General features: G+C 39.5%; 2 protein-coding genes across 4 annotated transcripts; one reads left to right on the top strand and one right to left on the bottom strand.

The window, feature by feature from the left end:
* Positions 1-1,875: 1,875 nt before the first annotated feature.
* Positions 1,876-20,628, bottom strand: CHRNA6 (cholinergic receptor nicotinic alpha 6 subunit). 3 transcript variants are annotated; one of them, XM_015088501.3, is made up of 6 exons: positions 20,160-20,628; positions 18,345-18,484; positions 9,487-9,531; positions 8,218-8,327; positions 7,138-8,116; positions 1,876-5,805 (listed from the first exon to the last, which is right to left on the bottom strand). In XM_015088501.3, the coding sequence occupies exons 1-6, from the start codon at positions 20,236-20,238 to the stop codon at positions 5,674-5,676; spliced, it is 1,485 nt and encodes a 494-aa protein (XP_014943987.1). In that variant the 5' UTR covers positions 20,239-20,628; the 3' UTR covers positions 1,876-5,673. The 3 variants fall into 3 exon arrangements, with proteins under 3 accessions (XP_014943987.1, XP_026927373.1, XP_026927374.1); XM_027071572.2 differs by having other exon boundaries at positions 18,345-18,422; positions 20,160-20,627; XM_027071573.2 differs by lacking the exon at positions 18,345-18,484 and having other exon boundaries at positions 20,160-20,627.
* A 960-nt stretch (positions 20,629-21,588) lies between these two features.
* On the top strand, positions 21,589-22,286 carry LOC128314221 (small nuclear ribonucleoprotein Sm D3-like). The gene is made up of 2 exons (XM_053216147.1): positions 21,589-21,795; positions 22,102-22,286. The coding sequence occupies exons 1-2, from the start codon at positions 21,589-21,591 to the stop codon at positions 22,273-22,275; spliced, it is 381 nt and encodes a 126-aa protein (XP_053072122.1). The 3' UTR covers positions 22,276-22,286.
* Positions 22,287-26,000: the final 3,714 nt, after the last annotated feature.

The following is a 26,000-nucleotide window of genomic DNA, read 5'->3' as shown; positions in this document are numbered from 1 at the left end:
TGTTCAGCCAAAGCTGCAAACTCATGTCCCTGCTACAAAACTCCAGGCCCAGCACATGGGTCTTGTTTGGCTAACATGAGGACATTATTCTTGTTTCTTCATTTAGTTGCCACACTTTAAAACTAGGAGATTTTATATAAAAAGCTGGATTTTCAGCTTTTCTCAAAAAATCCAAAGTTCAAGCCCATACCTATATGCCCTGTCGCCATTAAAATAAAGCTTGACCCTAATGGTCCTGACCTTCCCCCAAATAAGAGAGTATGTGCAGCTTCATCTCTCTAGCCTCATTTCCATTTCACTTGCATTACATGTCTCCCTCCTTCTGATTACTGTCCGTGAGAGAGGATTTCTGCTTTGTAAGGCTAGTCTGGGGGTGTTGAGGGGAAAAGATGGGCCACCTCAGGTGAGTTACTATCTTTTTCTATTCCCTTCTCACAAGAGCGGCTGAATTGCACTGGGGTCAGGGAAATCGTTTAAGAGTCAGGAGATGTGGAACCTATTAGCTGTGTGATCGTGGGCAAGCCACTCTACCTCTTGAGATTAAAAAAAAAAAGAGTTGAGTTAAATAACCTATGAGCTCCATTCCATCCCTAAAAGTCACTGATCTAATAGTTCAGATACACACTGATCTAATAGTTCAGACACTCCCATGCATGTGCACTTGTGTGAACACATACACACACACACACACACACACACACAAAGATATTGATAATGAAATCATAACCAAGAAAATTCCAGGTCAATCCTAAAAGTCAAAAATCTCAGTTAACAAAGAGTTCTTTAATGTTTTACTGTCTTCATGACCCTTTATGAATTTTCAATCCTTGCTTCCCTTGTTCTTCTGAACAAATGCTGTGACTTCCCTCTAATTCACATGCTTATCTCATTTCTTTTGCATATGCTAGTTTGTTTACTTGTGAACACAAGATCCTCTCTCATCTGAGGATCACTGAGCAAACTCTGGAGAGTTGGGCTGGAAAGTCTGAGGTATGTTCATGTATAAAAGAAATGTAAAGAAGTCAGGATCAGGGTTTCCCTGCTCCTGGCTGGGAGCATTTTCCTCCCATCTTCCTGCTTTGCAGTTCTTGTAAGTCTTGTGTTTATATCTAATAAGAGGTTAGTATCCAGAATATATAAAAAATTCCACAACTCAAATGCAATAATAAAAACTAACCAGATGTTTAAAGAGGCAAAGGACTTGAATACACATTTCTCCAAAGAAAATATGCAAATGAGAAGGAGGAGAAAGAAGAGGAAGGAGGAGGAGGAGGAAGAGAAGAAGAAGAAGAAGAAGAAGAAGAAGAAGAAGAGAAGAGGGAGGGGAAGAGGAAGGGGAAGAAGAAGAAATATAAATGGTCAAAAAGCACATGAAAAGATACTCAACATCACAATGATTAGGGAAATGCAAATCAAAACCACAAAGAACTATGGCCACTAGAAGGGGGAAAAAAAGTAGAAAATGGCAAGTATTGGTGAGGATGTGGAAAAAATGGAGGCTTTGCACACTGATGGTAGGGACGGAAATGGTGCAGCCACTGTGGAAAAACAGCATGGCAGTTCTTTAAAAAATTAAACATAGAACTACCATATAACCCAACAATTCTACTTCTGGGTATAAACTCCAAAGAACTGAAACTCAGAGATTCTTGTATGCTCATGTTCATAGCAGCATTATTTATGACAGCCAAAAGGAAGAAGCAACTCAAATGTCCACTGATGGATCAGTGGGTAAACAAAATGTTGTAAATACATACAATGGAATATTATTCAGCCTCAAAAAGCAAAGAAATTCTTTTTTTAATTTTTTTAATCTTTATTTCTGAGAGAGAAAAAGAGAGAGCAGAGCATGAGCAGGGGAGGGGCAGAGAGAGAGGGAGACACAGAATCCTAAGCAGGCTGCAGGCTCTGAGCTGTCAGCACAGAGCCCGACGCAGGGCTCAAACTCATCAACTGGGGGATTATGACCTGAGCTGAAGTCAGATGCCCAGACAACTGAGCCACCCAGGCGCCCCACAAATAAATTCTTATGTCAACTGTACTTCATTTTTTAAAATTTAATTTATTTCTTTAATTTACATCCAAGTTAGCATATATTGCAACAATGATTTCAGGAGTAGATTCCTTAATGCCCCTTACCCATTGAGCCCATCCCCCCTCCCACAACCCCTCCAGTAACCTTCTGTTGGTTCTCCACATTTAAGAGTCTCTTATGTTTTGTCCCCTTCCCTGTTTTTATATTATTTTTGTCTCCCTTCCCTCATGTTTCGTATCTTAAAGTCTTCATATAAGTGAAGTCATATGATATTTGTCTTTCTCTGACTAATTTCACTTAGCATAATACCCTCCAGTTCCATTCACATAGTTGCAAACGGCAAGATTTCATTCTTTTTGATTGCTGAGTAATACTCCATTGTATATATATACCTCATCTTCTTTATCCATTCATCCATAGATGGGCATCTGAGCTCTTTCCATACTTTAGCTATTGTTGATAGTGCTGTTATAAACATTGGGGTGCATGTGCTCCTTTGAAACAGCATACCTGTATCCCTTGGATAACTGCCTAGTAGTGCAATTGCTGGGTTGTAGGGTAGTTCTATTTTTAATTTTTTGAGGAACCTCCATACTGTTTTCTAGAGTGGCTGCACAAGTTTGCATTCCCAACAGCAGTGCCAAAGAGATCCTCTTTCTTTACATCCTCACCAACATCAGCTGTTGCCTGAGTTGTTCGTGTTAGCCATTCTCACAGGTGTGAGGCAGTACCTCATTGTGGTTTTGATTTGTATTTCCTGGATGATGAGTGAGCATTTTTTCAAAATGTGTTGGTTGGCCATCTGGATGTCTTCTTTGGAGAAGTGTCTATTCGTGTCTTTTGCCCATTTCTTCACTGGATTCTTTGTTTTTTGGGTGGGGAGTTTGATAAGTTCTTTATAGATTTTGGATACTAACCCTTCATCTGATATATTGTTTGCAAATATCTTCTCCCATTCTGTCGGCTGCCTTTTAGTTTTGCTGATTGTTTCCTTTGCTGTGCAGAAGCTTTTTATTTTGATGAGGTCCCAGTAGTTCATTTTTGCTTTTGTTTCCCCTGCCTCCAGAGACGTGTTGAGTAAGAAGTTGCTGCGGCCAAGGTCAAAGAGGTTGTTGCCTGCTTCCTCCTCAAGGATTTTGATGGCTTCCTATCTTACATTGAGGTCTTTCATCCATTTTGAGTTTACTTTTGTGTATGGTGTCAGAAAGTGGTCCAGGTTCATTTTTCTGCATGTTGCTGTCCAGTTTTCCCAGCACCATTTGCTGAAGAGACTGTATTCCATTGGATATTTTTTCCTGCTTTGTCAAAGATTAGTTAGCCATACGTTTGTGGGTCCATTTCTGGGTTTTCTATTCTGTTCCATTGATCTGAGTGTCTGTTTTTGTGCCAATGTCAACTGTACTTAAATTCAAATTAATTATTATTTTAAAAGCAAAGAAATTCTCACACATGCTATAACATGAATGAACCTTGAAGACTATACTTAAGGAGATAAACCAGTTACAAACAGACAAATAGTGTATGATTTCACTCATATAAGGTACCTAAAATACTCAAATTCATGGCGACAAAGTAGAATGGTGGTTGACAGGGGTGACAGGGTGGAGAGAGATGGGATGAGAAGTTGCTATTAATGGGTTCAGATTTCCAGGTTTACAAGATGAGAGAGTTCTGTGGATGGATGGTGATGAAGGCTGTACAACATGGTGAATGTACTTAATGCCACTGAACCATATCCTTAAAATGGTGAAGATGGTAAATTTTGTTATGTGCATTTTACCATAATTAAAACTTTTTAAACAATGATATTAAATATTGATTTGGTTTAATACTAAGAAAAATGTATGAAGTAAATCAAACCCATTGTAAGAAAGAAAGATAAAATATAGATATGATCACAAATATGAGAGGCAGTAAACATACTTTAAACAGAGTTCCAGCTCAAGTTCAAGACCTCTGCCTGGTACACTACAGAGAGCCTTATGCTCCTGGATAAGGTAGACAAGGAAGAACGAACATGAGGTAATAGAAGTTATGGAATATCAACACAATGGAGATTATGCAATCATAAAAAGTATACTTCAATGTAGAGGCCATTTTTGGGCAACGGGCTTGAGCAATGGAAACCTAAGCAAGGCAAAAGGGCCCATGAAGACTGCCAGCCATTAAGTGACCCACCTCAAAATGGCCATAGGCCCTAATTGACCAATGGGCTACTTACAAACAGGCACAGGTACCAAAAAAGAGAAAATTGCATATGTTCCCCATACCTCCTCATCTTCCAGCTTTAAATATGGCCTCTACCCACTGCCTCCTTGCAGACAGTCTCTCCTCTGCTGTCCTGCTCCCTGGCCCTGTATTCAATAAACATTTATCTCTGTTCTTCTGCCTTGGATGAAAATTCTTCCACGGCCCGCACTGCCAGCCCCCACAAAGTCAGGACACCCCACATTCAAGGCTACGTAACATCTTGGAAAAATGTCGCCTGACATGTTTTGAGAAAACAGCAACATACAAAATTAGAAGGTAAAATTGAAGTGTAAAATTATGGGTGCACAGAGAAGAGGATGAGACGAGAAAAGGCAGAAATGAAATTAGTTTCTTTGTTAGGGTAGATTTATTTTTTTCTGCTTTGAAATACATCTTTAAAATTACAATAATATTTATACAACAAATATGAAGATAAATTAGAGTGGAATAAAACAGAATTCCCAAGGTGCTCCTTCTCAGAAAAGGTATTGCTCCAAAAAAGTACAAAATCACAATTTCTTGCAGAAGAAATAACTTTATTTGCAGTCTCAGCTACAATGAACATATGGAAACTGCTGGCAAGAACAGACACCTCTCTGACCTGCCGCAAAGCCTGCTTCATGTTTGCATGGCCATACCACATCATGCTCTCCTTATTTTGGCTGCTTTAGTTACATTCCCATGATACCTGGTCTTGGAGATCTTTGTGTTTATGACTTTTCCTAAAAAGCTGCAAGCACCTGGGGACAGAACCCATTTCTGTTGTGCTTGCAATGCCCAGCACAGTGCTGGGTTACCACTCAAGCTGCTTGCCAGATGAATGTTAACTTGATGCAGCCTGCTGAGATAGACTCTGACTACCTGCTATTACTTTTTGCCAATTAATATATCAAAAAGTGTTGAAGTGTGTGAGTACATCCCAGAGGCACGTATTAAAAAGCAAGCACATAACAGTTCCCAAGCATTGCAGATGCCAGCAAGGTACAAGCTCCAGAGTTTTGTGTCTGGCATGTGTCAATATACTGACAAGTAGCATAAACTGGAGGTACAAGAGAATGCCTTTTTAGCATGGCTTTGATGTTGATTACATGGCTTGTTGTATTATGGGTTGTTTATGTCCCTGGAAGTCAAACATGTACAGAGAAGAGAAGCCTGTGGGTGCCACCAATTCTGGGCTCCAGTGTTATCAAACATCTTAAATGTGCTCTGTGCTACAAAGGAGGGCATTCAGCCTCCAAATTTGCAATAAAGTCCTCTTTTTCCATCTAACCATCAGCTTCAGTAGATGGGGGACTTAGGTGGAAAGCTTTATGTCCCTTTCCTCATGGAAGGGAACATAGAACAAATACAGCATCTGTAAGTTTCAAAAGATAAAAGGAAAATACATCCTAAGACTTTCCAGTGTTCCCCAGTAGTGGCTGTAGAAATAGCCCTGCAGTTCCAAACACACAGACAATTATAAACACCCAAAGAAATACTCTGTCCACCACCATGGCTACATATTTCCAGTCGTCTTCTACCTGAAAGGCAAACAAAATTCAAAGCAATGTTAAAAAATTGAAACTAGGTAATATGCTCTGTTTCATAAATAAGCTGCTTCCTTTTCAAAGACTTCCTTGGCAATTTTTGAAGCAAATAGTGGTTTTATCGTGGTTAACCCATGTTGCCTATACAATTCATAGAAGAACTTTTGTTTTGTCTGAAGAGGGTAGATACACTTGCCCCTTTGGTGCCTCATACAGATGGCTAGAGAGTAAGCAGGATTCCACAGGTGACAAATGACTTTTCCTGCAAAAACCATTCCCAAGAATGCTGCTCAGACAGCTCAACTTTTGTCATTGGCACCACTGGATATTCTGACACCTTGGCAAGTCTGGAAAATGGGTTTGAGGCAGGGGGTATAGGACATGAGGAATGGAGGACACTTTATCAGGAATAGGCAGCCCTCTAGAGCTCAAAGTTATGCTGCTTGTGGAGAGTTCATTGCATTTCTCACGTCAGTTCCTGACCTCCAACTCATGCCTGAGACTTAACATCTCAGATTGTGTCTTGAGGGCCCTACCTGGTGGTGTTTAAGTCAACAACAACCTTCCCTCGATTTTATGAAGATGTTACCATGAAGGCACAGTTCTGGGCTCACTTGTCCCATGATGCATCCCCTCCAGCCCCTAACTTGTGACTTGCAGTCATAGTATCCTCCCCTGCACCAACGGTGTGGACTTCAGGTCTCAAGACGTCCTTTCACCAGGAGATATGGATGCCAGCAGCTGCAGTATAAGGTCAAACCCAGACACCTGGCATAAGTTTTCAGATGCCCTCAGCTTAGGATATGGAAAATTGGCATGCTTTTCTTGAGCTCTCTTTGTGGAGGATGGGGGACGTTCATGCTGCTATAGTTAGACTCTGGACAGCAAGAGCAGAATATGTTGATGCTAAGAATATGCCTGAGGTTCATTCAATAAACACCTAAATCCCTCTCAAGTAGAATAAGTGGGGTTGGAATTTCAGAGGACTCACTCTGCCTGCCCCCACCAGCCTCAGACTGCGGGCTGCTCTGCAGGAATTTCATCTGTCACTGTATTTAAGAAACAGTTTCATTAACCAAGCCTGTTTTGAATATTTAACTAGATTTCACCTGAGTTAACATTTCTGGAGGTGGAGATTTGCTCTGAGGCTATACTTTACTCCACCCAACCCCCAGGTCACTTCACCCATAACTGCATAATAATAGAGCTGGGTCTTAGAGTACTGTTCCCTGGCCCTCTTGTGAGCAGAACTCCCAATGAAGATCCGATCTTAGGTCTGATCTAAACCAGCTGAGGGATGCCAGGCTAGAGGAGACATGCATTTACCTTCTTTGTTTCATTTTGGTTCTTCATGTTTTCTGCTATGAATTGTACACTGTTAATTACATCTTCAACATCAGGCGAGTGCTCTGAATTTTCAGTCATCCATTGTAAAGGCTGATGACTTAATCTTCTCTTGCTGGTGGCAAGCTCACTTGATTTATGACAGTGGCAGCATTCTTTAGGAAGTTTGGTCTCTCTGCAATTATCAAAATTGACTTTGGTGGGCCTACCAGAAATGCCTTTGGAATTTTTATCTGAACTTGTCTCCTTCATCTTGTCCAGAGGCCTCTTCATCATCAAGATCTGGGGTAACAGCTGGAGGAAAACTGTCTTCACCCACTTGGGCATGGTGTGTGTCATTGGGGTGCGATAATGAATGTTCAACACAAACACAGTCACCGCAATGGACAGGGTGACAAAGATCATGGTGAATAGTAGGTACTCACCCACCAGTGGGATCACAAGAGATGTGGATGGGATGGTTTCCGTGATTACTAGCAAAAACACAGTCAGAGAAAGCAAAACTGAAATACAAAGTGTCACCTTTTCACCACAGTCAGAAGGGAGGTAAAAGACAAGCACAGTTAGAAATGAAATAAAGAGACAAGGGATGATCAGATTAATGGTATAAAACATTGGCAGTCTTCTAATGTAAAAAGAATAGGTTATATCTGTGTATATCTCCTCACAACAATTGTATTTTATGTCATGCTTGTAGCCAGAGGCATCAACAATTTCCCATTCGCTGTTTTCCCAAAAATCATTCATATCCACTTTAGATCCAATGATTAGAAGATCAATTTCGGCTTTGTCATATGTCCAGGAACCAAATTTAAGGGAACAGTTTTGATGATCAAAAGGGAAAAAAGTGATATCCATAGGACAGGAACTCTTGAAAATAGCTGGTGGAGTCCAGGTTATCATGCCATCATATTTAAGAAGAGCTTTTGTCTTGCCTTCAACTTGAAAGTCACCAACAGCACTACAAAGTAAACCAGACACCATTAGTAACACCCCCTTGCCTGGGTCAGCATGTACCAAAGGCAACTTTGGAACAAGTCTACTGCTGTCAGAACCCCATACTTGTTGTAGAGAACGATGTCAGGCTTCCATATCTTATCTGCAGGAACACGAAGAGTCTCAATGCCATCATATTCCATTGGGTCCCAGCGCAATTTATAATCATTCCATATCTAAAGGCAATAGAAGTCAGTTGAATAAAAAATTCTTAGTCACTTACAGGGAACTTTCTTCCCATGTTAATTCTATGTCGGTTCAGTGTTTTGAAAAAAAAAAAATAAGTTCTCATTTAAAGAATACACTGGAGGACACCTGGCTGACTCAGTTGGTAGAACATGCAACTCTTGATCTCAGGGTCGTAAGTCCAACCTCACTTTGGGCTTGGAGCCTACTTAAAAAAAAATAAAGAGTGCATTGGTTTCTATCAAAAGTTGGGATATTTGGGGCGCCTGGGTGGCGCAGTCGGTTGGGCGTCCGACTTCAGCTCAGGTCACGATCTCGCGGTCCGTGAGTTCGAGCCCCGCGTCCGGCTATGGGCTGATGGCTCAGAGCCTGGAGCCTGTTTCCGATTCTGTGTCTCCCTCTCTCTCTGCCCCTCCCCCGTTCATGCTCTGTCTCTCTCTGTCTCAAAAATAAATAAACGTTAAAAAAAAATTTTTTTTTTTAAAGTTGGGATATTAAATCCATGAGGAATAGGGGGCTAGGCAGCTGGGCTGATTTTGGCAAATATAAATCATCTGACATTAGATAATTAACTATTGATTATTAATTAGCTGACCAAGGTTATAGACTCAACTTCCATGTTCCATAAACTGTATTCACACTGGAGTAGCAACTCATTTCTAATATCAAAAAGATAGTTCAAGTGTACAATAATGAGTTTGTTATAAATCTGTGTAAAAGATTAAGACAAGAAGGAAGAATGAAGTGGTATAACTGATAAAAACAACTGGTGGGACTCTAACCCACGTGTTCTCATGCTCAGTTCCTTACTTCCCTTGGCCTGGTGCAGCAGAGTCAAAGACTGGGCAAGCTTCTGACACTGGGGCTCAAGTTACAGATAAAAATAGGAGACTTGAGGGCAGAAACCAGAAGGGACAGGTCTCTATGTCCCAGAGAACTTTATCACTATGTTTTTGCACCTGTGAAGTTTGTATCAAGCAGCTGTCCCAGACCTGAACTCTAGGCTTTGGAGAAAGATTATAGTTTATACTCTGTTATAAGTTGGAGATGGAAAGAAGTAATTCTAATGGAATTTATCCATTAGACATTGTTAGGCTAACACACAAGCAAGACAGGTCCAAGAGAAGGACATGTGATGCAGACACATACGTGACGTAGCCACAGATTGGTTTCCATGATCTGGTTTACTTCATCCTGGGAAGAAGAAATAATATTTTTAGCCTTAAATGAACTTGCTAATAAAGGTGGCTCTTAGAACAAGAATTACAACAAAAGAGAGCCAAATCTGAGTTATTCATACTAACAGAGGAAAACAAAGAAGACTAAAAAGGCAACTTATAAAATGCATCCAGAAATATGATATTTTCACATCTGGTTCCAACTCTGTTGACTTTAAAAGAAAATGTGGCTTAAAAAAATGTCTTTCAAATCTTAATTAAGTCTCACCTCTTCAGTGAAGCCTTTCTGACCACCGCAGCCCATTAAAGGTGTCTGATTCCATGAAAGAAAGGAGGAAGAGAAGGGACAGTAGAAAGGAGACAGGGAAAGTACTGCAGATGGTGATAGGTATCAGAACTTGGTTCATTGTTTTTACTGTATTCTTCCCCCTTCCTTGAAAACCTCCCTCTTCAACTGTGCTCACCACTCTCTAGGCTCTGAGTCCTGAGCCCAGTTGCCTTTTGAAATGTCAGCCTCTGCTCACCATGGAGTTTTCCAGCTGGAACCTGCCACTCCACTTCAACACATCTCAACTCTCATCTAAGCCATGCTGATTGCTTCAATTATTCATTATTCAAATATTTATTGAGTACCTACTATGTGCTCTATAAATTCTGGGACTACAGCAGTAAACAGGATTGAAAAAACCTCTACCTTCATGCATCTAAACTGTTAATTTGGGAGACAAAAAATCAATAATAGATATATAATATAATGTGTGACAGTTATAAGTCCCTGTGAAGAAAAATAAAGAGAGATGGAGTGGTGTGTGCATGCATACACACACACACACACACACATCTTTTTTAGACAGAATGATCAAAGAAGGCTTCTCTTAGGAGGTTTAAACAGGTACCTAAATGACTGAAGAGAGTCATACAGCTATCTGGAGGAAAAATATTTCAGGCCAATATCCCAAATACAATGTGTTCCTAAGCAGCTACCAGCCTTCAGTGGGAAAACTACTGAAGACACTCCAGAACCTTCAGCAACCTTACAGCACAGCAGCTTGAAAGCTATTGGGTGTTCCAGTGACCATCAGTGGGTTCCCCAAACTTACCAATGTTGCTTTATAATATACGTGAACACCCTCAGAGTAAATGAACTCAACTGTGGTTGACAGAGCCATGGCCAGGACTGACACCAAACTGCTCTTTTTCACTGAGCTGCTCTGTAGTTCTCCACTCCCCCTGCCAAGCTTCCTCCTTCAAATGCGTTTGTGTCTAGTCATGGTAAACCCCAGGGTTTTAAAAGATCAACAAAAGGAGTTACAATCATGGTTTCTTATTAGTCAAGAAAAGCAAAAATAAATAAATAAATTAAATAAAAAAGGCTATACTTATCCATTGGCCAAGTATTACCCAAGCCTAAGGTAATTGCCTTCTGCTCATGACAGTGTGATGCTGTGATCTATAAATTCCAGCAGGGGCCATGTCAATAGATCTGTTGGCTGTCAATCAAGAATGGACTAGCTATACAGTCTTATGCACCCTCTTTGTATTCTGTGTTCACAGAACTAGTGTACACTGTTAACTAGTATTCAAAGAATTAAAATCTGTTGGCAATATCATCCTGTCAATATCTCTCTCTTTCCCCAACACTTCCACAGGCTGGTGAGGCTCAATGTGGTGTGGACATTCTTAGGGGTGTCAGCCAGCTTTATGGACCAGGACTTGGTTTGGCAAGTCTTGTTCTCCATGCAATTCTGTACCACACTGATGGTCATGAGCACTACCATCAGACAGCCCAGCTGGAGGAAGCAGGGACCTAAAATACCACTCCACATTCCTGAGACCATTGCTCTGTATCTCCTTCTTGGGAAAATAAATTAGTTGGCACCCTGCCTGTATTAAAGGATTGGAGTTATAATTTCAAAAGGATTAGCTTCTGAAGCAGCAGAGATTGAGATCAGAAAGCCAGGTTGGCTACACTTTATAAGCCTTTAAGTTAGTCATTTCAGATAGTGAGGTCATCAAAACACTACACAGGGGCTTTGTCTTGGATCCCTGTTGGGGGGACAGCAGACATACTCTTACACTGAAAGATCTTTCACCCAGAAAACCTTCTGGCCAGAGTCATTCTGTGTGTTTGCAGCAAACACACTTCCATGTAGAGCAGCAAAAAAGGCCTTTGCTAAGGCCTTTGATAAGGGAGTTGGTAATTGCGCATCCTGACTGTCCTGCATCACAGAACCATCCCCAGAGCTCACCATGGCTCAATGACAATGAATATGACCCTCAGGGACTTCTGGTGCCCCCCATGAGAACAGGTAGCTTCCAATACACCAATAAGAATAGCTATATTAATACCTGACAAAGTAGACTTCAGAAAAAAAATTACTGTAGCCCAAGGACATTATATAATGATGGAAATATAAAATCACCAGGAAGACATAATGATCCTAACTGTATACACACCAAACACTAGTCTTAAATTACATGAAATAAAAATTGATGAAACTGAAAGAAGGAACAAACTCCCAAATATAGTTGGAGACTTCAACACCATCCCCCTCAGCAACCAATAAAACCACTAGGGGGGAAATCAGCAAAATATAGAAGATCTGAAGAACATAATCAACAGGATCTAATTGAAATATATAGACCACTTCTTTCAAAAGCGCAGAATACACATATATTTCAAGAATGCATGGGATATTAACCAAGATAAACCATATTCTTACCATGGGCCATAAAACAAACCTCATCAAATTTAAAAGAACTGAAACCATACAGTGTGTTTTCTGACTATAATGGAATCAAACTAGAAACCAACAACAAAAACACAACAGGAAACTCTCTAAACCCCTAGGAATTATACAACACACTTCTAAATAATCCATGGGTCAAAGATCAAAATAGGCTTAAATCTCAAAGGAGATTTTTAAAAATACATAGAACTGAATGAAATGAAAACACAACATATTAAAATATGAAGGTCATTGCTAAAAACAATGTTGAAAATAAAATTATAGCATTATATGCTTACATTAGAAATGAGGAAAGGTCTCAAATCAATAATCCAAGTTCTTACTTCAAGAAATTAGAAAAAGAAGCACAAAATGAGCCCACAGCAAGCTTAAGGAAGGAAAAATAAAGATAAGAGTAGAAATCATGGGGCACCTGGCTGGCTTAGTCATTGGAGCATGCAACTCTTGATCTCCAGGTCATGAGTTTGAGCCATATGTTGGGTGTAGAGATTATTTAAATAAGTAAATAAATACACTTAAAAAAAAAGAGTAGAAAACAATAAAATTGAAAAAGGAAAACAATAGAAAAAATCAATTAAATAAAAAGCTAATTCTTTGGGATGGGGACCAATAAAACTCACAAACTTGTTTCAAGATCGACAAAAATAAAAACAGAGAAAACACAACTCACCAACATCAGGAATGAAATAGGAGCTATCACTACAGATCCTGTAGCCATTAAAAAGAATAGACAATATGATAAACAGCTTTATTATACAATCAAATTTTTAAAAGAAATAGACTAAAACTTCAAAAACCACAAACTATCCAAATTCAAAGAAGATGAAATTGACGATCTAAATAGCCTATAGCCATTTTTAAAAATTGAATTTGTAGTTAAAAACTCCTGGGAAACAAATCTCTAGGCCTAGTAGGTTTCCCTGGAGAATTCCACCAACTATGAAAGAAGAATCAGTATCAATTTTACACAGTCTCTTCCAGAACATAGAAGAAGATGGAACAATTCCAAATATTTTTTATAAAGCTATATTACCCTGACACAAAATCCAAACAAAGATAATACAAAAGAAGAAAATTACAGATTAATGTCTGTCATGAACTCATCAATAAAATATTAGCAAAGTGAATCCAACAATGTACAAAAAGTTATACACCATGACTAAATGAGTTGTAAAGCTGTTCAACATTCAAAATCAATCAATGTACTTTACCATATCAACAAGGTAAGGAAGAAAAATTATCTGATCATATCAATGGTTACAGAAAAAGCATTTGACAAAAATTCAACATCAATTAATGATAAAAACTCTCTGAAAACTAACGAATAAAAGAGAACTTTCTCAATTTGAAAACCTCTATAAAACACCTACAGCTATCATTATACTAGAAGGTGAAAGACTAAACAATTTTCCTTAAGATTGGGAACAGGGCAGAGATGTCCACTCTCACCACTCTTATTCAAAACAGTACTGATAATTCTAGTCAATACTATGCAATAAGGCAAGAAAAAGGGAAAAAAACGGCATAGTTTGGAAAGGAAGAAATAAAACCATCTCTATTTGCATATGACATGGTTGCCTATATAGAAAATCCCATGGAATCTATAAAAATACTGAAACTAATAAATGATTTCAGCCAGATCGCGGGATACAACATCAACATACAGAAACCGATTGAATTTCTATATACTAATGATGAACATGGAGAAACCAAAATTAAAAGTACAATATTATTTTCAATTGCCTTAAATAAAACAAAGTACACATAATAGTACATGGACAATAAAACAAATATACACATAATAATACATGGACAGGATCTGCATGCTGAAAATTATAAAATGCTGATGAAAAAAAGAGCTAAATAAATGGAGAAATATCCTGCATTCATGGATGGGAACACTCAACATAGTAAAGATGACATTTCTCCCCAAATTGATCTACAGATGAATGCAATTCCTTTCAAAATCCCAGCACGCCTTTTTGTATACATAGGCAGCTTATTTGAAGGCATAGGCCCCAGAACAGTGAATATAATTTTGACAAAGAAGAATAAGGTGGTAGGATCACTCTGGCCAACATTAAGACTTACTATACAGCTACAGTAATCAAGATTGTGTGGTATTGGTGGAGGGTTCATCACACAGATCAACGGAATAGAGGACCTGAAACAGACCTGAAATAGACCCATACAAGTATGCTCAACGGATTTTTCACAACAGTGCACAACCAGCTCCATGGAAAAAGGATAGCCTTTTCAACTAATGGTATTGGAGAAATTAGACACCCATAGACCAAAAAAGGAAAAAAGCCCAAGTCTCACATTTTATACAAAAATTAACTCAAAATGGATCATAGTCTCAAATGTAAAACATAAATAAAACTTTTAGAAAAAATATATGAGAAAATCTCTAGGATCTGCAATAAAGGCAAGGAATGCTTAGGCTTAACACCAAAAGCACAACACATAAAAGGAAAAAGTGATAAATTGGATCTTGTCAAAATTGAAAAGTTTGAGTGAAGGTCCATGTGAAAAAGATGAAAAGAGAAGCTACACACTAGGGTAAAATGCAGCTGACCCTTGAACACACAGGTCTGAGCTGTGTGAGTCCACTTACATGTAGAAATTTTTACACTACAGTGCTGTAAATGTATTTTCCCTTCCTTATGATTTTCTTAATGACATTTTATTTTCTTTTACTTTATTGTAAGAGTACAGAATATAACACACATAACATACAAAATATGTGTTAATCAACTGTTGATGTTATCAGTAAGGCTTCTGCTCAACAGTAGGCTATTAGTAGTTAAGTTTGGGGGGAGTCAAAAGTCACATGCAGAATTTTGACTATGCTGGAGGCTGATGTCCCTAACCCTTGCATTACTCGAGTTAACTGTATTTGCAAACCACATACCTGGCAAAGCATCAGTATCTAGAATATAGTAAGAACTCTCAACACTGAACAGTTAAAAAAAAAAAAAAATCAAACAATCCAATTAGAAAACGGGAACAAAAACATGAGGAAACATTTTACCAAAGAGGATATACAGATGGCAAATAAGCACATGAAAAGATGTTCTATATGATGAGTCATTAGGAAAATGCACATTAAAACTATAATGAGATATTATTATATAACAAACGGAATGGCTAAAATAAAAAAATAGTGACAACAACAAATACTGGTGAAGATGTAGATAAACTGGATCACTTATATATCGCTGATAGGAATTTAAAAGGGTACATTCACTCTGGAAAGCATTTTGGCAGTTTATTAAAAAATTAAACACACAACTACCGTATGACCCAGCAATTGAACACCTGGGGATTTATCCCAGGAAAATAAAGATTTACGTTCTCACAACAACTTGTATCCAAATGTTCACAGCACTTTTATTTGTAACAGAACAAAACTGGAATCAATACAAATGTTCTTCAACCAACAAAAAGTAAATAAACTGAGGCACATCAATACCATGGAATACTACTCAGCAACAAGAAGAAATGAGCTATTGATATAATCAACAACTGGGATGAGTCTTTAGAAAATCATGCTGAGTGAAGGCACCTGGGTGGCTCAGTCGGTTAAGTGTCTGGCTTTGCTCAAGTCATGATTGCATCCTTCATGAATTCAAGCCCCACATTGGGCTGTCAGCACAGAGCCTGCTTTGGATCCTCTGTCCCTTTCTCTCTCTCCCCCTCTCCAACTCGTGCACACGTGCTTTCTCTCTCTCTCAAAATAAACATAAAATTTTTTTTTTAATTATGCTGAGTGGAAAAGCCAATCCCACAATGTTACATACTGTATCATTTTTATCTAACTTTCTTGAAACGACAAAATTTTAGAAATTGAAGACATATTAGTAGTTGCCACTGGGAAACTGGGCAAAGTGAGATCTTCCTATTATTTCCTACAACTGCATATGAATCTACAAGTATTTCAATAAACAAAAATTCAACTTAAAAAAACTACATTTCCCAAGTCTCCCTTACAGCTAGAAGTTGTCGATGATATAGGAAGCAGAAGATATTAGTAGGACTTTTAAGAAAACACCTTAAGGAAGTCACATATGTCTGTTATGTCCCCTCCTCCCTTCCTCCTGCTTCTTACGAAGGATGTGAATATGATGAGTGAAAATCAGCAGTTATCATGGACCATGAGGCAACACTGAGGGAAGAAACCATATGCTGAAATAGAAAGATAGGAACCTTGCTCACTGTCACCATGTATGGTTTATGCTTTTAGCATCGTGGTCTGTGTGATTGGCATCCCCTGGAGTTTTGCAGTGCCCAACCTAAGCAACTGAACACAGTGGTACAATCACCAACACCACAGAGCCACCTGGCGTTAACCTTCTAAACTTTTAACCTTTAGATTTCTGTTACACAAGAAAGAAATCAATTTGTTTTATTCAAGCCATGTTATTTTTAAGTCTCTGATAGCGACCAAATGCAAATGTCAAAATCTGTATTCCATTATCTCCACACACCATCCTCAGAACAATGTCCTGAAAGGGTGTATCAACCAGGAATTTGAAGTGATGCTGTATAGTGAAATAGACTGACTTCAGGTGAAACTTACTTTATAATACTCCACAGCAAATTATGGCTCCCAGCCCAGTAGGAGACCAGTAATCAGTACAACACTATTTCGGGGTGAAAGGGATCAGATTAGGTACCAAATAAAATGTTTTTTAAAGAAATGAGTATATCCATCTATACAAAAGAAAACTGTGACTTTTTTATTTTTATTTTTTTAACCAATATGTACCAGTATATACATACTTCCAACCTGGGTCAGAAGCTAGAGGACCAGGCCAGGGTAATCTAGTCCACCAGGAAGCATGGACCGGAGAAACATCGTGAGGCTTGAGTTCACATCTGTAACTAAGGTCTTTCCTCCAGTGAACCTGAAGAACCACCACTGTTTCCTACAGGGCAAGTCTGGAAAGACAGAAGGTTCCTTCCCTATGCATAGGCTGGGACTGATAAGATGAAAGGGGCTCCCTTTGTAGTCTCAGGAGCTCTAGCATCTCTCTCTGGAGATGCTTTAGCCTCCCCCTACTTCCTGAGCCTGCCTATTCCTGGAATTTGGTCGGCAAGCCAGCGCTGTCCCCTCCTATGCTTTTGAGCCCAAAACCCTGCTCTGTGTTATAAATACCAGGCCCTAATACCTCCTCTCCCGGCAACTAGGGCATGAAGATTATTCAAAGGAAAGAACTGTAGTCACTTGTCCTTGAACATAGTAGCAATAAATTTAAGAGCTCCAAATTGCCATCTGTTTTCTCAGGGCTGGATGGAAGCTATATGAAAGCAGGTGATTTTTTTTCTTTCTTGCATAACATAGAATATTTAAAGCAGTTCTTTTTCTTTTTTTTTTTTTTAAATTTGTTAATGTTTATTTTTGAGAGAGAGAGAGAGAGACAGAGTTCGAGTGGGGGAGGGTCAGAGAGAGAGGGAGACACAGAATCCCAAGCAGGCTCCAGGCTCTGAGCTGTCAGCACAGAGCCTGAACCCATGAACCACTAGATCATGACCTGAGCCGAAGTCGGAGGCTCAACCGACTGAGCCACCCAGGTGCCCCAAAACAGTTCTTTTTCTATAGAGTAAAAAGAACATGAGCTTTGGAGTTGGACAGGCCCGATTAAGATTTCAGTTCCACCATTTTATAATTGTATGACCTTGGGAAAATTCCTTCCTGAGCTTCCCTTCAGCTATAAAATGCAAATGACAGCCACTAAGTGTAGACACAGTGACTGGTGAATAGGTGCACCATGAAGTTAACTCCCTCTGTATTATCCCTTCAACTTCCCCTTCACCTCTCTGTTTCATAAACTGGTTCTGAAAGCACTTCCAGAAAGACCCTGCCTTGATGTGAATAATTACAGCATCAATGTCTTCTTCCCAGCAGGAAGGCTTTGAAGAGCCAGCATTCATGGAGATGTGTGTTTGTTCATATTTTAAAATTTCTATATTTGCCACGTGCAATAACTGGGACAGTGTTCAGGAATTGCTCTGCCTGCACCCCCACCCGAGTCAAGGGTTCTCCAGGTACACGTGGTGAACTGGCAGCACTTACCACATTGGCCAGCTGTGTGATGGCCACTTCAAAATGCACCGTGACTGGTTCAGAAACGTTTTCCACAGGCCTGATGAACTGGTTATAATGAGAAAACAGTTTGTGAAAGAGCCTCTCTTCAGATGCACAGCCTGCAGAGCCTGCATGGCCAAGCAGAGGAAGAGTTAGAGAGGCCAAGAGGGTGTTCACAGATGGGAAGGTTCTGGCAGCTCCCATAGCCAGGCCACTAGGACAGTGGGGTGTCCCAGCCACCTGAGCGCTCCCGCCCCTGTGTTCTGTCCACCCACACAGGCTTCCCCTGGTGCCCATTGTACCTAGCCTCTCAGAGCCCTGAAGATAAGAAGAGTAATGCCTACATCCCAGAACCATTATGATATCAAATAAAATACTATTGTAAGAGCACTTTTACAAGTCTAATGCACCACAAATACAAAGGGACAGCATGAGCTCCAATTTTTGCTTATGTCATTGAAGATAACTCACGATCTTACTGATCTGGTTTTTAAGGAAGAGTCCTGCCTTTTCTGGTCAAAATGCTGATCCAACCACCTGTTTATACAACCAACAAGGTGTTTAGCTGGGGAACCTCCACCAAGCAAACCAAAATAACTAGTAAGTTTATTAAGACCTTAGCAAGCCATATTTCTTTTTAAAATCTGATTCAGATTCAATTATTTAGGAGACTTGTGTCAAGTGCAAGGTTTTTAAGGCAAACTTATTTAATTGGTTTTAAAAGAATTCAATACTAGCTCTTAAATAACAGAGTTTTCAGTCACTAAAATTTACACAGTTTAATGTGAATGTCTGTATTTTTCCAAGAATGCATCAAAAGCAAGATACTTGCCTTCATTTGACATTATTCATTTCATTAATACCCCTCTATATTTTCCCTTATAGAACTCAAATTTGACATCAGAAAAACAATTCTACAAATTTCCAAAAGGGATTTATATCTTGAAAGAAAGAAGATTAAAGGCACTGAAAACTCATTTGGCAAAAATGAACAAAAGGATAGCTGTTATATTACTAAATAAAGAGTCGTTGACAAATGCACTTGGAACCAAACTCTGAGATTTCATCAGGAAAAAACAATTTTAAATGTGAAATAGTACTCTTGCCACCATAACTAATAATGCTAGAAATATTTCTATGTAAAATAGACAATAAAAAAAATCCTCTCCACTACTCCATTACCATTTCCCCCTCTTTGAGATATTGTAGATAAACCCTCTTTGAATCTTGAAGAACGAGTCCCCTGCAAAGCTAACATGGGAATGTGGTTTTCTGCAGCAGAACAGCACTTGTCTATTTCCAAGTCTTAACTTTTAAAATGAATTATCTTACTCTTAGGACACATTCCAGCATAGTAATATGACATGTTTCCCAAAACAAAGATGATTACCTTCAAAATGGAAGGGTTCATGGACTAAGTCTCAGCTAACAAACAAATCATAGTTGTAAAAAAAAATTAAATACAAATACAGATAAATCAGTTGAATACATCCATACCAGAGATGGATAGAAAACTGAATCACTATTATTACCATATTTTTATTGGAACAATAAAATAAGATATGGTTTACAATGTTTCATTGTCTTCCCTGCACCATCTCCAAAATCTCATGTTCAGTGTTAAAACCTAACCAATAAGAAATAGGTTAATTAACAGTTATAACAGTAGTAATTCCTGTGCAGACCCTCTACATATTTACACAAAGAATATTTCATCTCTGCTCAATCAAACACAACTAGAAAAGAAGAATAAATATATGTAGCTGAAAAGAGAATATGAGATAAAGCAGAAATAAAACCTACCTTTAAAGAAAGGTATGAACATACACAACCAGAGACACAAACCAAAGTGAAGGAATCCCTGGCCCTCGCTGGTCAGCATGATTAAAACACACTTTGATTTCTTTTTCTGGTCAAAGGATTGTAGAAAACAAAGAGCTACCAGACAGCCACACGCATCAGACCTTTAAATCATCAGAGTCCCACTGCAATCCATGTGTGTCTTCCGTGAAATAAAAACATTCACAAACATAACACGGATGTTCCCAATATCAGAGACTGAGGCCAACAAAAGGGCAAATAAAAAGGACTCCATCTGATGTCAGATGAATCATCACTTTCCTGTCACCCTAGATCTCTTTCGTGCAAGAACAGTGAAGAAAAGCAGTGAGAGAACGCTAAGCAGGCAGGACAGAGAGAGCACGGAAAACACTGCCTGCCTTTGATCTTTCTGTAGTACAGTCTCAGCAGTAATCCTTGGGAGAAGGAACACCCATTTTGCGACCTCCAAGTCCAGGTAAAGCACGTGCTAGGTCCCACACAGTATGGTCTGATTCACTGAGTTGTCTAGTTAATCAAGGCTTACCCTTGTTATTAGAAAACTTTCTAAAATATGAGTCTCTTTTCCTGTCTTAATAGGTGTGGTTTAGAGAGAACAGCACTCATCTGATTTTGCCTGACTCCAAGGCTTCTAGTGTCTTGTCTTTCCGAGGTCAGAAATCACCATCCAGGATTAGAGATTAAGTGTCAGAATGAGAAGGATGAATACCAAACACAGGATGCCACCTGGACAGCCCTATATTTATTTAAACATCCCTGTCACCAACTGGTTTTCCTAGAAGTTTTTTCTTGCTTCTGTAAGTTCAATGTCAATAGGATTCTGGTAAGATTTTGGTGTTGGTTAAAGAGAAGTTAGACGCACAACAAAATGAAAAGGCAACCTGCAGAATGGGAGAAAATATTTGCAGCCATATGTCTGACAAGGAATTAATATCCAAAATATATAAGGAACTCAATATCAACTCAATATCAAAAAAAGTCCAATTTAAAAATGGGCAACGGACTTGTATAGACATTTTCTCAAAGAAGTCATACATATGGCCTACAGGTATGTTGAAAGTGAGTCACTAATCATCAGGGAAATGCAAATCAATCACAATATGACATTACCTCACACCTATTGGGATGGTTATGGTCAAAAAGACATAAGGCAAAAAGTGTGAGGGTGTAGAGAAAAGGAAACCCTTGTGCACTGTTGGTGGGAATGTAAACTGGTGCAAGTGCTATGGAAAACAGCATGGGGGGGAGGTGTTCCTCAAAAAACTACAAAGAGAACTGCCAGGCACACAGGGCCTGCCATTCGCTTGGCTCATGCCTTTGCAGCCACCAGAATTGCCTCTGCACCTGAGAGGAAGATTATGCGGGAGCCAGGGAGAACTCTCTTCCTGCTAAGATGTCTTATATGCTGATTAAAGTCCTACACGAGGCTGCGGGTCATATCATGACATGTGAGACCAACACTGACAAGATGTATCATGGGAAGCTCAGTGGCAGGGAGGACAACATAAACTGCCAGATGTCCAACATCATGGTCCCATACAGGGAAGGTCCAGTGGCACAGCTGGAGAAGGTGTACATCCGTGACATTAAGATCTGCTTTGTCAGACAGATACCATATGTTTTCACTCTTATGTGGATCCTGAGAAACTTAACAGAAACCCATGGGGGAGGGGAAGGAAAAAAAAGAGAGGTTAGAGTGGGAGAGAGCCAAAGCATAAGAGACTCTTAAAAACTGAGAACAAACTGAGGGTTGATGGGGAGTGGGAGGGAGGGGAGGGTGGGTGATGGGCATTGAAGAGGGCATCTTTTGGGATGAGCACTGGGTGTTGTATAAAAACCAATTTGACAATAAATTTCATATAATTAAAAAAATAAAAATAAATGAAAAACAGAAAAAAAAAAAAAGATCTGCTTTCTCACTTCGCCTGACATGCTGACAAATGTGCCCATGTTAAAGAGCATGAAAAATAAACACCAAGGCTCAGGGTCTGGCCGAGGAAAAGCTGCTATGCTGAAGGCCCAAGTGGCTGCAAGAGGAAGAGGACGTAGAATGGGGTGTGGAAACGTCTTCCAGAAATAAAGATAAATTTATCTGTTAACAGAACTTTGTGCTATTTTTTCTTTTAGGTTTTCTGGGTTCAGGGGTGTGTGCACTTATGTATATATTCTAGGTTTTCTTTTTGACATCTTTCACTTTAGATCAGATCTAAATATATATGGTGATGATGGTTGGGTCTTTTTTAATATTTCAAAAACAATAATAAACATTAAAATTTAAAAAAAATTCCACATGATCCAGCAGTTTCATTTCTGGATATATATCCAAAGGAAATCTGTATCTCAAAAAGATATCTGGGGGTGCCTGGGTGGCTCATTTGGTCAGTTGGTTGGGTTTCTGACTCTCAATTTGGGCTCAGGTCATGATCTCAAGGGTCAAGGGTTCGAGCCCAAGTCGGACTCCCCACTGACAATGTGGGGCCTGCTTGGGATTCTCTCTTTCTCCCTCTCTCTCTGCCGCTCCCCCCCCTCCCCCGCTTGTGCTCTCTCCCTCGAAATAAATAAACTTAAAAAAAATTTAGAGAGATCTGCACTTCTCTGTTCATTGCAGCATTATTCACAATAATCACCGTATGGAAACAACTTAAGTGTCTGTCAATGGATGAATAGACAAAGATGTGGTGTATATATGTGCATGTGTGTGTGGAATATTGCTCAGCCATGAGAAATTCTGCCACCTGAGACAACGTGGATGAATCTGAAGGACAGTGTGCTAAGTGAAATAAGCCAGACACAGAAAGCCAAATACTGTATGATCTCACATATGTGTGGAATCTAAAAAAGTCAAACTCATAGAAGCAGAGAGTAGGCTGGTGGACACAAACTTCCAGTTATAAAATTAATCAGTTCTGGTGATCTAATGTGCAGAACAGTGACTATAGTTATTACATATTTTAAATGTGCTAAGAGAGGGGTACCTGGCTTGCTCAGTTGGTAGAGCATGTGACTCTTGACCTTAGGGTTGTGAGTTCGAGCCCCCCCGTAGGGCGTAGAGTTTACTTAAAACAATAAAATTTAATTTTAAAAAATGTTTTAAGGGGCGCCTGGGTGGCTCAGTCGGTTGAGCGTCCAACTTCGGCTCAGGTCACGATCTCGAGGTTTGTAAGTTCGAGCCCCACGTCGGGCTCTGTGCTGACAGCTCAGAGCCTGGAGCCTGCTTTGGATTCTGTGTCTCCCTCTCTCTCTGCCCCTCCGCTGCTCATGCTCTGTCTCTCTCTGTCTCAAAAATAAATAAAACATTTTTTAAAAATTAAAAAATAAAAAATAAAAAATGTTTTAATTCTTCTAAGAGAGGGATCTTAAGTGGTTTCCTCAACACACACAAACACAGTTGGTTACTAAGTGAGGCAATGGATATGTTGACAAGCTTGACCATGGTATCATTTCATAATGCATATGCATATCACATCATCACATTGTGCACGTTAAATATATACAATTTTTATTTGTCATTTGGACCTCAATAAAGCTGGGGAAAAAGAAGAGAAGTTAGACCCGAAGATGATCCCTCAGGGCCTTCCCATCCAAACATTCTGTGACATCATCACAAATGTAGCACATTTTGCCATTGTGCAGAGTTCAGACCAATGACTTTCCTCAAAATTCTATTAACCTCATATCTGACAGAATGAAAGAGGAACCAACATTTAGCACCAAACTTAGACCAGGCCAGTGCTGGCTGACTGCTTCAGACATGTCGTTTTAAGATGTCACTCAAGCACTTCCTTAGCAGATGGGCTTCTGTCCTTTGCTGAAGTATCCTGTGGAGTTTGAGAGAATCGAAGGTGATAAAGAGTAGAAGCCTGGACACTTTACCATCAGGGATAACATGCCACATCACACCCCAAAATAGCACAATGCCTCACTCGTTTTTAGAGTAAAACCCATATCAAGTTGGCTGTTTTCCAAAACACCAGCAATACCCTCAACCATTTCTATTTCTTAGGCTTTGACTGATTTGTTCTTCACACTTTCTAACAGATGCACATTGCAGTCTGTCAAGAAAACTGTTGTTTTACATCTTTTGTTTTATCCAACAATCCTTCTCTATAGCCATCACCTGTCACTTTAAAGAACCACTCCAGGGGAGCAATCCTCTGGGATGGGCCCCACATCAGCTCTGATTTCTTACAGGAGCAGTCTGTCTGTCCCCATGAACCAAGTGCAGAGTGGGAGGACCAGGGACTTTATGAGGGGAGGTCACAGAAGAGCCTCACTGGAGGTGAAGAATACAGAGGGAAGAGATTGGACTTTGGAGTCAAACAGACCTGGATTTAGATTCTGGCACTGATACTTGGGGGATATTTAGACAAGTTATTTAAACTCCCTTAGCTCTGTCTTGAGAAAAATGTGATCAAATTCAGTAATATAAATCATTTAATCTCTCCCTATCCATTTTTTTCATGTAATTTTTGTTTTAAATAATTCATTTAAGTAATCTCTACACCCAGCATGGGGCTTGAACCCAGGACCCCAAGATCAAGAGTTACACACTCTGCCGACTGAGCCAGCCAGGTGCCCCTCTTGCCTTTCACCACTACAAACAGATTAACACAATTAAGTAGCTCTTGGGCCTGAACTTGTAGGAAAAATGTGCTGTATTTTAAATGCTTATATAGAATATACATTCTCCTATTCAAAGGAAATTTTATACTATCCTTTATCATCAGAAAAATTTTTAAGTTTTGTAATTCAATTTTGGGTTTGCCTCCTGCTTTAAATTCTTTCTGAAAATTGCAGGGATAGAAGTTAAAACCAAATACACAGGAGAAAAAAAGTGCATTTAAAAAAAAATTTTTTTTTTTTTTTTTTTTTTTTTTTTTAGAGAGAGAGAATGGAACTTGCATGCATGCACATGAGAAGGAGAGGGGCAGAGGGAAAGAGAGAATCTTAAGCAGGCTTCACACTCAGCATGGAGCCCGATGCAGGGCTCAATCTCATAACCCTGGGATTACGACCCATACCGAAACTAAGAGTCAGACGGTCTACCAGCTGAGCCACCCAGGAGCCTCCAAAAATTTTTTAAAAATTTAATTCAAGAAACAAAAGAATTAAAGACATTTTATCTTTTCCTGGTGTTGCTGGTTGCCATTTCATGTTCACATTCCTGTAATGAGTTTAGCTGCATTCTTGAACCAACCAGAAGTTTAATGCCGGTCATGGTTTTTGGAGGTGAAAAGGCTGAGTGAGAGGTTACCCAACATGGGAAGAGTCCTGTCTTGCCCTCCCCACTCTCAGCCCCTTCATTCCTCTTAGCCTGTTCCAAAAGGAAAAAGGAAGAAGCAATGGAACTTTTTTCAAGGTCCATGAAAACTATGGACCCTATGCCTCTCCTCCATCCCCTATGCATACCAAACACAATTTGACATCTAATTCCTAGAGATTCCTAACCCTGGGGAGGGGGTAACCATAGCCGGTTTTATGGTTTTCCCACTTTCTGTTCCCAGTGACCCCACATCCTCCCTTTATAAAATAACATTCTAAAGAGCTAATGTGTCAGGAAATTGATAAGCTTCCGAGACTAATTGTTGGGTTCCCTTTATTCGGGAGGGCACAAAGCCCAACTCAGGGCTTGACCTCACAAGCCTGAGATCAAGACCTGAGCTGAGTTGGACGCTTAACCCACTGAGCCACCCAAGCGCCCCTAGTTCCTTTTTCATTTTTATCTGTAGACGCTAACTTCAATTTGGAAGTTTTTCTGAGAAAAAACCCAAACAAACAGTGATACTGCTTAATATGAAACTTTTA

The sequence above is a fragment of the Acinonyx jubatus genome, chromosome B1, assembly GCF_027475565.1.
Source record: "Acinonyx jubatus isolate Ajub_Pintada_27869175 chromosome B1, VMU_Ajub_asm_v1.0, whole genome shotgun sequence".
NCBI lineage: Eukaryota > Metazoa > Chordata > Mammalia > Carnivora > Felidae > Acinonyx > Acinonyx jubatus.
This window is presented reverse-complemented; position numbering and strand designations above follow the sequence as displayed.

Excerpts from the sequence above, each read along its gene's own strand:
- CHRNA6 (XM_015088501.3), bottom strand. The coding sequence starts at position 20,238 with ATGCTGACCAGCGAGGGCCAGGGATTCCTTCACTTTGGTTTGTGTCTC. Across the intron at positions 9,532-18,344 it reads TCACACAGCTGGCCAATGTG|GATGAAGTAAACCAGATCAT; the intron begins GTAAGTGCTGCC and ends TCTTCTTCCCAG. Across the intron at positions 8,117-8,217 it reads GACATCGTTCTCTACAACAA|TGCTGTTGGTGACTTTCAAG; the intron begins GTATGGGGTTCT and ends TTTACTTTGTAG.
- LOC128314221 (XM_053216147.1), top strand. The coding sequence starts at position 21,589 with ATGTCTTATATGCTGATTAAAGTCCTACACGAGGCTGCGGGTCATATC. Across the intron at positions 21,796-22,101 it reads GTGACATTAAGATCTGCTTT|ATCTGCTTTCTCACTTCGCC; the intron begins GTCAGACAGATA and ends AAAAAAAAAAAG.